The 16437-nt window shown below is 35.1% G+C and overlaps 2 protein-coding genes and 1 pseudogene across 2 annotated transcripts; all 3 read left to right on the forward strand.

Annotated features, from left to right (window-relative positions):
• The first annotated feature begins 286 nt into the window (after positions 1–286).
• LOC141702983 (65-kDa microtubule-associated protein 1-like) lies at positions 287–4357 on the forward strand (annotated as a pseudogene).
• An 8011-nt stretch (positions 4358–12368) lies between these two features.
• Positions 12369–14440, forward strand: LOC141702984 (uncharacterized). The gene is made up of 5 exons (XM_074506610.1): positions 12369–12414; positions 12508–12965; positions 13181–13326; positions 13469–13574; positions 13940–14440. Exons 1-5 carry the CDS (start codon positions 12369–12371, stop codon positions 14438–14440), a joined length of 1257 nt encoding a protein of 418 aa, XP_074362711.1.
• A 279-nt stretch (positions 14441–14719) lies between these two features.
• On the forward strand, positions 14720–16228 carry LOC141702985 (uncharacterized). The gene has a single exon (XM_074506611.1). It carries the CDS (start codon positions 14720–14722, stop codon positions 16226–16228), a length of 1509 nt encoding a protein of 502 aa, XP_074362712.1.
• Positions 16229–16437: the final 209 nt, after the last annotated feature.

Below are 16437 nucleotides of genomic sequence, written 5' to 3' on the forward strand. Positions count from 1 at the left end.
CCACACACAAACACTGTGCGTGTAATGTGTTTGTGTTTCTCCTAGATTGTAGTAACTTATACCTCTTCAGTCTTTCTGCTTCCTGCATTATACATTTACCATTTAATGTGTTTTCTTAGATCTGCTTTGATAAAATCTGGTGTTTAATTGTATACCCTAATGCTCCCCCTGTCTTTTTAAGTATAGATGTTTTGTAGTTAAGTGAGGTTTCGGGCGAGATATACCGGATATGCTTGGTTTGATCTGAGTTTCTTATTACTTCGACTTAGGTTTAAGTAACAACAAAATGGCAGCATTAGATGCGCAAAATCCGCTTCTCGGGAAATGACTTGTGGTTCTTTACTACAACAGTTGCAGGTAATTGTGTTTAGTTTTGTTGCTTCTCTCTATGGGTTTTTTTGGTGATGTGTAAGTCAAGGCGTGTCATTGTGTTGTAATGCAGCAAATTGGGATGTTGGTGAGAGTGATGCCGAAAGAGATAAATGCTTCTTCAGTTGGAGCAGGAGTGCTTGGATGTGTACGAGGAAGGTTGACCTTGCTGTCAAGTCAAGGGCACACTTGCTTCAGTCACTTGCGGATGGTCAAGTTGAGCTTAACAGTCTTTTGTCAGCACTTGGGAGAGCTTTTTGTTGGATTGTGAGTGAACTTTTGCGGTTATTTTTTTCATTCATCCATGTATTTGTTTCTGTTTATTCATACTCTAGAAGAATGACCATTTACAAGCGGAATGACCGAGATCTCTTTAATGGAAACTGAGGTGAATCACTAGATTTACTAAATTTGTTTTACAGCCTGACAATATTCAGGAACAATTAAGGAGCAACTTTCAGCTATAGCACCGACATTAGAACAACCTATGGACAGAAGGATGAGAGAATAATAGAGGTTTCAGATGACAATCTCAAATTCAAATGATATGTGGTCAAATACCGGGACCAGTGAGAAAGTAGGAAGCCCTGTAGTTGATGAGTCTGATCTTTCCCTGAAAAAATTGGATGAATTTCAGGCCAAGCTGCAGAATTGCGAAAGAAAAGGTATACATATCTGTTTTATACATTTTGTGCTTGCTAGTGTTAATCTTCGTGTCCTGTAAGATGACAAATTAATTACTTTTATCTTTGTCTACCAGAGTGATCGGTTGCATAAGGTCCTTGAATTTGTCAGCACAGTGCATGACCTTTGTGCTGTTCTTCGGATGGACTTCTTCACTACTGTTACCGAAGTTCATCCTAGCCTGGATGATTCATAGGTGTACAGTCTAAAGCATAAGCAATGACACCTTATCTCAGTTGGCTAAGACCGTCTTAGCTTTAGAAGAAGATAAGGAACAGAGGTTGCGTAAGGTAACTTTCTAATACTTGACTTCTAGTAAGTATAATGGTATCCTAAAGACTCACTGCATTGTATCTTCACTACAGAGTAACTTGCATATTTGTACTCTATACTTAACACCTGTGATGATGAGAAGTTGCTTGACACTGCCCCTACCATATAAGCTTTTTTTACCTGTTAACAAATTTTGTCCAAACTATTTACTCTCAAGATTGATATGAAAACTTATAGTACTTTATTTTAATCTTGATGTACATCACATCTACATATCATATAATTTATTACTTGATTTGTGGCTTCATGTAAGTTAGCGATTTTTGAGAGATGGAATCAAATGTATGCTGTAATCTTTGGTTTTAACGAATTTTTCCAATTTCTTAATTGTTGCCTCCTAGGGTTGCATTCAGGTTTCATATCCATTTTGATAAGTTAAAGTCATGTCTATTTGAAGATAGTTACCTCTGTATTCTTATTATCCTTTAATTCGACTTTATATACATATAAGATACTCATGTTTTGTATGTTTCTTTCTTTCCTCTTTACAGCTTCAAGAGCTAGCAAAACAACTTATTGATCTTTGGAATTTAATGGATACCTCTGAAGAGTAGAGGAGCTTATTTGACCATGTTTACATGCAACGTGTCAGCTTCTGTTGATGAAGTGACCATCCCTGCGCCCTTGCTTTTGGATCTGATTGAGCAGTATTTTTGAACTACCAAATTTCTTGAGCCTGATTGACTATGAGTATGGAGCTTTTTCCTCATTCACCTGTTTATGTTGGCAAGGCTGAGGTGGAAGTTGAAAGACTAGATCAGCTGAAAGCTAGTAGAATGAAGGAAATTGCATTTAAGAGGCAATCTGAGCTTGAAGAGATCTATGTTCATGCTCTATAGAGATTGATTCAGAGGCTGCTCGTGAAAAATTATGGCCTTGATTGATTCCGGGGATGTTGAACCTGCTGAGTTGCTGGATGACATGGATAATCAATAGTAAGAGCAAAAGAAGAGGCACTAAGCAGAAAGGACATACTGGATAAGGTGGAGAAATGGATGTCAGCTTGTGAAGAAGAGAGTTGGCTTGAAGACTACAACAGGGTAACTATATTTTCAATCTTCCTTCCCCCAGCTTTGAAAATCCCATCCAAAATCTTTGTCCATGTGATTTTAATTTTGGAATTAGATCTTATTTGAGATTGTCAATTATGTTGTTCGCCCAAGAAGTTATATGCTGGCTGCATACGTCAACAGGACAGCTTCTATTTATTGCTTATTCAGTTTCTTTGGTGTTTAAGGTTACTCGCCATTTTCGTTTTAGCTTCCGGCATATACAAAGCTTTTGCAGGAATGCATTGTTTTATTTGGCATGAAAGTACTAATCTTAAGGGAGTACTTTTCCCATTATCGAGAGTGTGTAATAGGCACCATCCCTTTTCATTTGAAAATTATGCTACTTTTATGGGTTGGAGTTGGGACATAATAGAGGTTCAGTTAGTTTGCTAAATTATTCTTTGCTGAAACAGGACGACAATAGGTATAACGCTAGCAGAGGTGCACACTTGAATCTTAAACGTGCTGAGAAGGCCAGGATTCTTGTAAACAAAATTCCTGGTATGTTTTGTTTCGATAATTATGTGCTGTTTTATGAGGATTAAGTTTCAGGTACTGGGGCTGAACATAAGTCGATAAGCATCATGACATGTTGGTCTGCGTAATTGCATTAAAATTATTATCACAACTATCTAATACCACTGCGATGCATGGATTTATTGATTAATATTTATTAGATGTTATATATATTAGTATGAATGTTTGTTTAGTTTATATTAATATTGTAGTGAATTAGAAATCTTTATTATAACATGTAAATTGTCAATGTTATGTGATTAAAATGTGTATTATAAATATTCGTCTTTCATGTTACCTGGTGACAATCTCCTTGAAGATTTACTTCCTTACTTTCTTATGATTTTTTATTTGACTGAAAAATACGTAATATTAAAATTAGTAGATACTAGATCGTTTAAAATTTATACCAAGAAACCCTATTACTCTTATACATGTAGGATATAATGTGGAAAACGACTTCGGCAGATTTTGCTTAGTTCTTTAGCAGACAGTATTATTTGGTCATAAGTGATAGTTACAAGTAGCCAAGAAAGTATCAAATTGACACATTATTTTTCATGTAGCTTTGGTTGAATCATTAATTGCCAAAACTCGTGCTTGGGAAGAAGAACGCGGAGTATCATTTACCTATGACGGGGTTCCTCTACTTGCCATGCTAGACGAATATGCTATGCTTAGGAATGACCGAGAAGAAGAAAAGAGAAGGATGAAGGTCAGTTTCAGTCGTATGATTAGTATGCCAACTGATTAGGTTGATGCTGTGCCAAAAAATTTTTTTTGTTAGTTTGCTGTGCCAAAACTTGAGGGTGAGGCACATGTCCTTGCATGGTCTAATTCTGCCTGCAGATTATCCTGATTGGGGTTCGTAACATGCATATTTACAATTGTTTTTGCCTACTTTAACTCAACTTCTGGTGTTGTACAGGATCAGAAGAAGTTTCAAGAACAGACAAATGTAGAACAGGACACCGCATTCACTGCAAGGCCAAGCCCTGCTCGACCAGTTGGCACGAAGAAGGCAGCTGGCTCCCGTGCAAACGGGGCTAATGGAACCCCTAACAGACGACTGTCTCTGAATGCTCATCAAAATGGTTCACGGTCCATAAAAAGATGGGAGAAGGGAGAGCATGAGGGCTGCAGCACCCTTGAGAGAGGATGCTACCTCCTGCATTTCAGGAAGTGAGCCTCTACCAAGTACACCGTGATGATGAGTGAGCTGAAGGCCATCCATAGGTTGTGAAATTTCAATTTTCAGTTACGATTACTAGTTCAATTGCTGTCAGTAGGGAATGCATAATTTGAGTAGCTAGCGAATGCGAGTAGAGAGCCTAGAGGCTGAGGTAGCTGTGTAATATTGTGCACTGAAGTTTGGAGCTTATTAAGTTTCACCAGTTCTATTCCTTTGGAGAATCTCACACGCTCACACCTATTTTTTTTGCACGGTCCCCTGTGATTCTGGTATAAATCTAATTCAATTAAAAATTTAATAGCTACATATGAAATCCATAAGCTGCCCATGTTTTTTGAAATTGAAGCTATGGTCGCTGAACACAGGTGTATGCTTTTTTTAATATTCCGCAGATAATATTTATCCAAAATATTAAAATTTTAAATGTTTGACCTCTGAGATGCGCATCTCCGGTAGTTCTCAAATGTCAAATTTTGCCCAAAAGATTGCGCAGTCAATATATATAGTTTTTTTTATTTTATTCTATTCATATTATTTTGACAACTTTTTTTAAAAATACACTCGAATAGTTGATAACCCCAGAAGTTGCCAACATGGTTCCTATATTAGTATAATAATAATAAATTGGGAATTTGAAAATGAAAAGGAGTTAGATATGTTTTCTGGATAAAAATTGCATTTCACTAAACGAGGAATTGCCAAGTTTTGACAATCATGATTAACAATTTTTTTATAACTTTAACTTCAATAGGTTGGCAATCAATATTGTTATGCCACGCCACGTAAATATTGACAATCTCTGTTGAGAATGCTCTTACTCCTGCTCATGCGGCTGCAATATGCATATGTAGACACTGATACATGGGTACATTGCCTCCCTATATTTTGAAAAGCCCTCAAATATTACTATTTTGATATACATTGGTACATGATCTTATAAAAGGCTGTCAATGGATCCGATTAGTCTTAATTCATATCCTGATCCATTTAACTTTACCGGATTCGGATCGGATTTTAGCCGAATTTTTTAGTCCGATCCATATCCGGATTCGTTAGATCACAAATTTTTGATTGGGTTCAGATCCATTTATATTTAAAAAAAATGTAGATAAAACATAGTAATATTCTAATAACTACTTTCAGAAATTTGCTACAAATACATAAGACTGATCCTTCATTCTGATGTTGGTCCTTCACTAAGGGCGGAGCAAGGAAATTTTTTTAACCTCAACTATGAGTCATACAACTAATAATAACATAAAAAAGGGTTAATTCTCCTGGCTGATTTTAAAATATTTGGGTTGGACTATAAAAAATATTTGAATAATTTTTTACTTGACTGTGACTCCGCTTTGCTTCACTCTAATGTTAATGTTAATCCTTAGTACTTATTACAACGTGACAACTACACTTAGCAATACTGATATACGACACGTGAAACGATATGAAATGATACGAATAGTTAGTATTTGGTATCGAAAATTAGGTACACAAACACGAAGTACACGAACACGAAAAAAGACATAATATTGTGTCGGCTTTGGGTTTCCAACAGATACACGACACGGAATGAAAGTACACGGAATAAATAAATAAATAATTTTTTAAAAATATAATATACATATATATAATAAATATCAAATGTGAATTTTACATATTCTAAATAACATATATTTATACTATATTATAATAGTCGGAATAGAAATAATTTGGTTCAACAATAATTCCCTAATTTTGATTATTACAAAAATAGATAAATAGTGTTATATATTTAATAAACTACTAAATTATTAAACTACTACTAAATATAATATACTTATCCTACAAAACTAAACTTACCTTATTATTAAAATATATAAATAATAGTGTTACATATCTGCTAAACTACTAAATTGTTAAACTATTAGAAATAGTATATTTATTCTACTAAATTACGACCACATGTTATTTTATTATTTTTATTATAAATTTATAATCATTATATATTTATATAAATATTTTAAAAATATAATATAACTTGATAAATAAAAATTTAAATATTAATGAAAACCTGTGCATCGCACGGGATTTATGCTAGTATTAATGTAAATACTCAAAATATTTTATTGTTACTTGCCTACTTGAGTAAGCACTACACCATTTAATTATCTATTGTATTTTTTAATAATTAATATTTTTCGTATATAATCAGTATACTGTAGTGTAAACATGAATATATAGTTTGGGGTTAGTCTCACCAAATTGATATACAAATATAAATCCGGGTCAAGTTGGAGTTTAAGATTTGATACACAAAATACGAAAGTAGAAGGAATGTTTGTGTTTGTACACGACACAGTTGAGAAGTCTAAGGTCTAGTGACAACCCAACCCCGGATAAATAATTCTTGCATGCTGTCTCGGTACATTGTGCCAAGACCGAAGGGTTGCCAACCACGAATATATGTACTGAACAGGACACATAGTGGTAAAATGTTAACTAAAAATTTCATATATGGATCACATATATAATATAATTTATTATATATGTACCTACATGTATATTTTATATCTTATTTACATAAACTAAATAGTCGTATCGGATCTTTAACGGATCGGATCCCTAAATTCAAATCCCCTATCTATTGATCGGATTGTATCAGATTGAAATTTTTTTAAGATCGGATATTTTTTAGTGATCCATATCCGCTCCATTAGTTATGGTGTTTTTAACTTATAAGTGAACTTTAAAATGTCACTTTATAAGTAACTTTAATCCATTTTATGTTTTAGAAATTTAAAATTAATAAAACACTTTTAATTTAACAAATTTTAATATTTTAGATCAACAATCCCCTTTTGGATTTTTTTATCGTAATAACCCGCAGCCGCTACCCTTCGGTGTGCGCACTGGGTAAACTCTACGAGCTAACGCAATAGCCTGCAAACCACGTGAACCAAGGTAACCGCATTTAGCGACAGGTTCTTAGGGTTTAGGAACCCTCGAGCCTAACCCTGTAATCAAGCTTTATTATTAATCATTTTTAATATTTTAGGGTTCAATCAATTTTCAATTTGAGTTTTAAATTATTAAAATATTTAATATGAATAAAATACGAACAAATGCCTCTTAGAATAAAGTTTTGAGTTTGGAAATATAATATTATCTATATTTCGGGTAAAAAGAATTGGAAAAAAATGAAAACGGAAGTTCAAAAATGTACCTATTAGAGATAACTTCCAATGCCGTTTTGTCTCATTAAAAAAACATGACAACAGAGCACGCATCTCCGTTTCGTCATAAAAACTAAGGTTTTGAAAGTTTAAAAAAAGGAAGCAAAACGGGAGACCATCTCCATTTTTGGTTTATAAGAAATGACATTCGATCTCTTTTTTGGAATGATGTTTGATACCATATTTTTAGAAATGACATTGTGGTCATTTATTTTACAAATGATGACATTTGGGGATAATTTTAAAGTAACGTTGTAAGAGCATCTTCACGGTGTTACCTAAAATAGTTGGTTAAAATAGATAAAATAATGATTATGTAAAATTTGATGAACATGTAAACTGATTTACTCCGGTGAGTTGGCTATAATCATTGGCTATTTTTAAAAAAGTATGTCGCTATTATTTAAGTTATTATAATAAAATATTTATTTTATCTATATCTTAATGACTAATCCCTAATTTACCCATGGGTAAATAAATTTACCATATGACCCAAATCCTATATATTTTGCCATATCCATGGACTATCCAATTAGTTTCAATGACCCATCTTAATTATTAATTCCTATTTTTGAATTTCAAAATCAGCCTATCTATGGAAAATAATTTCAAAAAAACAAATCATGCATGATTTGCTCATTCTGTTACATCACACTTTCACACTTCCTCCATACTCTCCTCTCTCTCTCTCTCACTCTCTCACTCTCTCTCTCTCTCTCTCTCTCGCTCGGTCTCTCTCTCTCTCGCGAATTAACGCTACAATGGATGACCATTGGATCTGAAAACTGAATCTTGGCGCTGAAACGTATCATAATCATGGAATTTCAAGGTATTGCTTATCACCAGTTTCTAATTTGCTGTTTGATTATTATCTGTTATTTTGTCATGCGATTCACAGGATTATACCTTATGTACGTTAATCACTAATGGTAGGATCCAAACGTGTTCGTGGTCGTAATACTGAAAATATTTTGAATGCATCGCACACATCAGGTAATCAAGATATAACATCTGATGAACATGTCTCATTGTTACACTTTTTGTTTTGTATTTGGTAATGATTTTTCAGTTTTTGTCCAATCAGAAAAAAAACGTCGCATCCGTGGCCGGAATGTAGATTCCATTCTTACAGACATGACTAATTCTCAGAGTGCAGATAATTACCAGATGATTTCCTCCTGCAATGATTCATGTAAAGTCTCTTCATTTTACTGACGTAGTTTGAATCTAAAAGTTATTATGCAGACGTTAATAAGGCTATCTTTATTTCTTGCTTCAGTTAAACCCGGATCTCGATCCAATAATATGCGTGGAAATGCATTTTCAGATAGTAGCAAGAAGAATCAGAATCCACTAATTTTGTCAGGTTAAGCCTCTCTCAGCCGATCAACTATTGAACATGGCCAAAGCCGGACATTCTAACAATTTTGATGTATAATTAATGTTGTTTATTTGTGATTGTTACAGGTACCCAAACCGCAGTCGTTTCAATCAGTCTTTGAGTACTAATAATGCAGAATATCTTAGCCGTAATCCTCTAAAAACAATTAACGGTAACTTGAATTGCAGGACATTCATGTATGTAGATAGGCCTGGTATTTTAAGTTAACTTTGTATTCCCCTTTCATGGATGCAGGTAATTCTGCAAAGCTGTCTCCTTTGACTGAATTATCAAAGAATATCGAATTTAGTCAGAATTACAGTCTGCAGATTCGGCCACTTTGAATGGTTTTTGTTTGCTTCTTAATGTAATACTAATGTTGTGTTACACAATACCATGATCAACATTCAGTGGAATTAAAAATAAGTTCTTCTCTATTCTTTGCTTTAGTTAAACCCGGATCTTATCCAATAATTTTGATTGGACATGCATTGTAGATAGTCGCAAGGATAATCATGGCCAAAGCCGGACATTCTAACAATTTTGATGTATAGTTAATGTTGTTTATTGTGATTGTTACAGGTACCAAACCGCAGCCGTTCAATCAGTCTTTGAGGACTAATAATGCAGAATATCTTAGCCGTAATCCTCTAAAAATAATTAACGGTACTTGAATTGCAGGACAGTCATGTATGTAGATAGGCCTGGTATTTTAAGTTAACTTTGTATTCCCCTTTCATGGATGCAGGTAATTCTGCAAAGCTGTCTCCTTTGACTGAATTATCAAAGAATATCGAATTTAGTCAGAATTTGCAGTCTGCAGGTTCGGCCACTTTGAATGGTTTTTGTTTGCTTCTTAATGTAATACTAATGTTGTGTTTACACAATATCATGATCAACATTCAGTGGAATTAAAAATAAGTTCTTCTCTATTCTTTGCTTTAGTTAAACCCGGATCTTATCCAATAATTTTGATTGGACATGCATTGTCAGATAGTCGCAAGGATAATCAGAGTCCAATAATTCCGTCAAGTATATCATCTCTCAGCCGATCAAGTAGTGAACATAGTCAAGGTCTGTCGTATACTGCGGTCCACTTTGACATGTTTTTGTTTGCTTCTTAATGTAATACTAATGTTGTGTTTATACAATATCATGTTCAGCATTCAGTGGAATTGAAAATAGGTATCTTAAACACACAGGCTGCAAGATATTAACGTAGAACTATGTAAGCAACAAATCTCCGGAGATTTTCCATTGTGTTTGGAAGATTTAGGCAAACAGTCTCTGCGCACTCTTGACACGACAAAGGCTGGTAATTTCCCAAGTTTACATTTATAGCTACAATATTTTAATTTTAATATACCTTTTGATATGCAGTTTCAGTTGTCGGTAATTACCAATCCAGTGATAAGGATAGATTAGCCACCAGACAGATGTTAATGTCAACTCTCCATGAAGTTCAGGTTGACATTAATTTCAACCCAGTTTTGAGAAACTAGGTACTGACGGATATTGCCTCAATACTAAACCAAATGCAAAACCAAACCTGAAACAACCTGGTAAACAATAATAAGTGTGGTCAGTTTTTTTTTTTACTAAAGAATCCTGTTTGATAATATAAATGTCTTTACTGTAAATTGCAGGAAAAAAAACCAAATAAGGGTGCGTCGAAAGAACTGCAGTTTTAAGGAACACAAGATATTCCTGAGTACACTGACGGATGATCCAACTTTTAGCGAAAGCATTGTGCACAAGCCTGTGGGAACTGCGTCACCTTCACATGCTTCTCAAACATCAGGCACATTTTACTTCACTTATAGCTGGAAAAATTTGTGTTTAATTTTATATTATATTGGCTGAATTGGTTATGTTCTTCTCCATGTAAAAGAAAAAATAGGCTGTGCGGAAAGAGTCCGCATGACAGAGAATTACTCGATAATTCTCCATACACCTCGACATGGAAACACTTCACGTTCATAATGTTCTCAAATATCAGGTCAAAACATAACCAACGTTATTTTTTATTACAGTTGTCCATGGTTGTCTTATTGCTATATTGATAAAATACAATTTTCAAATTGTTAAATTCATCGCACAATTGATAAATTCTGGTTCAACCATGTAGGTGTACAGTTAAATGGAGAAACATGTGAAACTCCTGATACTCCATGCGTTCAGAAATTACGACCATGGGATTTGAAGGTGCGTTTCAAAATCAAAATTGTATATTAGAGATGCTTACTATTTATGCAAATAAAGATAGTAGTAGTTGATCTTATTAACAATGTTGTTGTTGTAGCAGGAGAACAACGAAATATTGCAGCTCCAAAAATTACTCAAAGTGCAGATAGTACTGTCACTTTTGCACTGCCCGCATCCACTATATTTAAACGACCACAAGTAACTTTAGGTTCCAGCAGTGATATCGCTGTAAAACAACAATCCAAAAAACCTGTGGAAAAATTAGTCCAGGTTCTTCAACATATGATACATCTTCCGTAAAAAGTTATTATGAGCGAGGAGAAAGTTCAGGTTCTAAGAACTTATTAGGAGAATTTAACAATGTTGAAGGAATGTGACAGCAGTGATAGTGATTGTATATCTACCGGTATGAACTTAAATTCAGTTTCATTCTTAATTACTTTGATGTTCCCAGTCATAATATTTCAAATTTTGTAGGTGATTGTGACGATGTTGATGTACATGATTTTGACAATACTGTTACTAAGTGGAGTGAGTACCTCGATGTCGGTGATCCTGATAGAATTTGTTCAAAGCGTCAGTCCATCATGTGGAATCATGAAAGAAACAATAAAAAGCGACCAAAAAGCCTCCAACTTTCTCTCTTTGTTGTAAAAATGATCAGATAATTCTTGAGAAAGAAAAGCAACCTCCCGAGCCTCTCGCTTCACTCCTTACTGGTGGATCCCATTTTAGGCATTTCTAGGAAAAAATTAGAATGTACAACTATATGTTTGCCATGTCTTCCACCGGAGGTCAAATTGATCGTAGTATCAATCGTGGCGGTGCTCCTTACTGTTTCAAGGTAAAAGGTGTAAATTACCACAGTATGGGAAGCTTTGTACCACTTGATGGTAAGATCCCCAAATTCTGTCAACTCTACATATATGACACTGAAGATGAAGTACATAACAGAATAATGCCGTTAAGGGAGGACGCGATGTCGTGGATGAAGAAATCGTTGAGTCATTGTTAGAAATGCTGGATAAACATAATCGTTTGGTCAAAGGTTTTCGTATGGCACGTGAAAGAATTAGTCAGAATCCAGTTGATGAATTTAGATTGGTTCTAATATCTTCGTCTTCCGCATCTGGTCGACCTAACCATATTGGTCCATCGAATGAAGTTGCCGGGTTGATTGTCACTGACGAGTATGCTAAAGGATGCAGGGATACAATAATCCATTCGAGAACCAATGGATTGGAGAGAATTTTTAAAACAGATCCACGGTTTATGCAGCTTCAGTATCCTATTCTTTTTCCTCATGGAGACATCGGATATTACCGTCAAATCCCTTTAAACAGACCAAATCAAAAAAATCAGAAACAACGTCAGAATACCGAAGATGAAGATCGGATGAAAAGGGGGAGAGAGAGTTCATCACGATGAAAGAATATTACAATTATAAACTCATGATATGGCCTTCGGAAGGTATGTTCAAAATCAACTCCTAAATTTGAACACTTTTATATGAATTAATTCTACCATTCTAATTTTCTCCGAAATTGTCTTATGTATATTCAGGTTTGACTCCACATCTCGGAGGACGTTTATGGCAGCAATATGTTGTTGACGCATTTACTGCGATTGAGCAATACAGATTTGACTGGATCAGAGGTCACCAGACCACAATTCGTTCTGATATATACCACAACATACGAGATGCACTAAACAAGGGTGATAGCAATCCTGAAAATGTCGGCAAAGCAACAATTTTACCAGCCTCCTTCACTGGCAGTAAAAGATACATGAACCAGTATTTCAAGGACGCAATGGCAATTTGTCGAACACTTGGACACCCATCATTGTTCCTTACGATGACCACTAACACAAAATGGCCTGAAATTCAGAGGATGTTAAAATTTCTACCTGGTGTTGATGTTGTTGACGCACCCGACGTCGTTGCAAGGGTATTTAAGATGAAAGTTGACCAACTTCTTGATCAAATAAAAATAAGAACTGCTTTGGACGTTGTATTTGAGGTATGCTATTTTCAGGATATCTTCCTCTAACAAATTGCTTATGATTTAAATTTAATATGACATGTATGTAAGGCTTTATTTAATTATTTTCATCAATTTCATATCACAGTAATGCACGTCATAGAGTTTCAAAAGCGTGGATTGCCACATGCTCACATGCTAATATGGTTGCATCCAAACGATCGTCCCAAAACAACTGAACAAATAAATAAAAGGTTTCTGCAGAAATTCCTGACCCAAGTATTGATCCAGTTGGTTACGAAGCTGTCAAGAATTACATGATCCACGGACCATGTGGCACTGATTGTGTCAATTCTCCGTGTATGGTTAAAGGCCGTTGTATTAAACATTTTCCTAAAAGGTAATTCTGAGATCTTTTACATTAAATTAATTTTCCAAAGACTGCTGGAAGAATACAACATTTAATTTTTCACCTTTTAGTAAAACATTCCTTTTAGATTTATTTTAATTAAATTGAAACATCGTTCTTTCCTTTTTAACAGGTATAATTCTCACACATACTTTGATGACTGTGGCTTTCCCATCTATAAGAGGAGGAAAACTGGAATTATCGTAAAGAAAAAGGGAATTGACCTGGATAATCGTTATGTTGTCCCCTACAATCGAGATCTTCTAATAAGATTTCAATGTCAAACAAATTGGGAGATTTGTAACAGCTCCAGATCATTGAAATATCTGTTCAAATATTGTTTAAAAGGACATGATACCGCCACCATGTGTCTGAGGAAAAAAAACAAACAACAAAAAGGGTGCACAACCACAATCACTCCTGAGAAACGGCCCGCTTGATGAAGTCAAGCAATACTTGGATGGAAGATATGTTTGTGCATCTGAAGCATCATGGAGGATATTTGGTTTTGACATCCATTCCCGGTGGCCTTCCGTTGAAAGATTGCCAGTACATCTACCGAATTGACAAGCATGTGTCGTTTAAAGGCTCAGAAAATCTATAGGAAGTTTTCGACAATGCTGGAACAAAGAAAAGCAAATTAGAAGCATGGTTTGATGCAAATAAAACATATGCAGAGGCCCCAAATTTAACCTATTCAGAATTTCCAAGCAAGTTTACATGGCATCCACAACCTGGTATCTGGAAACAGAGGAAAATAGGTGATGTCATCGGTAGGCTTGCTGAAGTACATTCATCTAGCGGTGAACTATTATATCTCCGCATGCACCTGCTCAGGATTAAAGGTGTTGTATGTTTTTATGATTTGAAGACAGTCAACGACCATGTTTATAACTCCTTTCACGAAGCCTGTGCCGCGCTAGGTATCCTCCAGAACGACCAGCAATGGCACGAAGCTATAGGTGAAAATGCGCATACATCCATGCCTCCACAATTACGTGCCATGTTTGTCAACATTTTAGTATACAGTCCAGTCTCTCATCCGCGTAACCTTTGGGAAGCTCATTGGGGATGCATGTCAGATGATATTCTTCTTGTGAGGTGACATCTCACTGGGAATCCAAACCTTTGTCTATCAGATATTGAGATCCAAATTACACTCTTACAGGTATGAGCTTTTAATAATGCTTTGTATATATTACATGTTCCATGTTTGGATTAATGTTATCAAGTTTTATTAATTTTATTGCAGAGATAGAGAAATTATTGACTGATATTGGTAAAAGCCTTAAAAACTTCCCAGAAATGCCATATCCCGGAGATGCTTTTTTTTAACTCTGAGAATAGACTAATTCTTGAGGAAACATCCTATGATATAGAAGAAATGAAGAGAATCCACACAAGAAATCATAGTCTTCTCAATGATGAACATAAGATAGTCTATGATTCCATTCTTGACAATATCAACCAGAAAAAAGGTGGTGTTTTCTTTGTTTACGGAAGTGGAGGATGTGGAAAAACTTTCTTGTGGCAGACACTGTGTTGTCGATTACGATCAGAGCATAAGATTGTGCTTCCTGTTGCCTCATGTGGTATAGCTGCTGTGTTGCTTCCTGGTGGAAGAACCGCACACTCCCGCTTTCACATTCCACTCAAGCTTGATGAAAATTGTTCTGCCGGTTTAAGACACGGGACTGATATTTCTGAGCTACTTCAGCGAACTGATTTAATAATTTGGGACGAGGCTCCTATGCAACATCGTCATGCTTTTGAATGCGTTGATCGATCCTTGAGAGATATTATGTCTGCTATTGATAAAAGCAGAGCTAAAAAGCCATTTGGTGGTATAACCATTGTTTTTTATGGAGATTTTAGGCAGATACTTCCTGTCATTCCAAAAGCGTCAAGGGCTGAAGTTGTCTGCTCTACCCTTAATAAATCCAAGCTTTGGGAATCCTGTGAAGTATTTTTATTGAAGCAAAACATGTGGCTTAATGCAGGAAATAATGATTTAGAGAACAAAACCATTGTGGACTTTAGCAAGTGGCAGCTTGCTGTCGGCGATGGCAAAGAAACCAATATTTCTCCAAGTCCAGACACTGGTGAAATGTTAATAAAGATTCCTGATCAATATATCGTTCATACATCCGGAGATCCAATCCAGAAGCTTTTTGAAATGACGTACCCAGATTTTATTCAAAATATCTATTCACATGAATACCTCATATCAAGGGCCATACTCACACCTACCAATATCGTGGTGGATGAGATTAATACAACGATACTTGAAAAAATTTCTGGCATGGTTTACACTTATCTGAGTCAGGATTCAATTGATGATGCAGGTGATGATGATAATGATTTCAGATCCTCTTTTCCAGTTGATTATCTAAACTCTATCAATATGCCTTGCTTTCCTAAGCATGAGTTAAATTTGAAGGTAGGAGTTGTCGTCATTCTTATGAGAAACTTAAACCAAATCATGGGATTATACAATGGTACAAGAATGATTGTGAAATCCTGTAGGAAGAACAGTATTGAATGTGAGATTTTGTGTGGCTCTCATGTTGGAACGAAACATCTAATACCTAGAATTGAGATTATTCCAAGTGACACGAACTGGCCGTTTGAATTTAAACACGTTCAGTTTCCGATTCAAATATGTTATGCCATGACGATTAACAAAAGTCAGGGACAATCACTTGATACGGTTGGGCTTTACCTTCCTAAAGCAGCTTTCTCGCACGGACACATTTATGTTGCTATATCCAGAGTGACCCGACCTGAAGGCCTCCATATTCTCATAAATAGTTGTGATGGTATTAGCACATATATCACAAATAATGTAGTTTTTGAGGAAGTGTTTTACAATCTTCCAAGTGTAGACAATTGACATGATATATTAAGAACTTCATGTAACATCTTTCTATATTTCCTTCTTAACTCTGGATTTATTGTGTTTGATATATCAATGGTGTGAGTTCAACATCCAAAATGTTACACTTATTTTTACTGCATCCGTCTATGAACATAATATAAACATTAAATCTCCAATTATTTTGTCTATTAAAAATATGTATAATCTGTTTGATTAGGAAGATT

Source organism: Apium graveolens, unplaced genomic scaffold (genome assembly GCF_009905375.1).
Source record: "Apium graveolens cultivar Ventura unplaced genomic scaffold, ASM990537v1 ctg6041, whole genome shotgun sequence".
NCBI classification, from domain to species: domain Eukaryota; kingdom Viridiplantae; phylum Streptophyta; class Magnoliopsida; order Apiales; family Apiaceae; genus Apium; species Apium graveolens.

Excerpts from the sequence above, each read along its gene's own strand:
- LOC141702985 (XM_074506611.1), top strand. The coding sequence starts at position 14,720 with ATGAAGAGAATCCACACAAGAAATCATAGTCTTCTCAATGATGAACAT.
- LOC141702984 (XM_074506610.1), top strand. The coding sequence starts at position 12,369 with ATGAAAGAATATTACAATTATAAACTCATGATATGGCCTTCGGAAG. Across the intron at positions 12,966-13,180 it reads CTTTGGACGTTGTATTTGAG|GTTTCTGCAGAAATTCCTGA; the intron begins GTATGCTATTTT and ends AATAAATAAAAG. Across the intron at positions 13,327-13,468 it reads ATTAAACATTTTCCTAAAAG|GTATAATTCTCACACATACT; the intron begins GTAATTCTGAGA and ends CCTTTTTAACAG.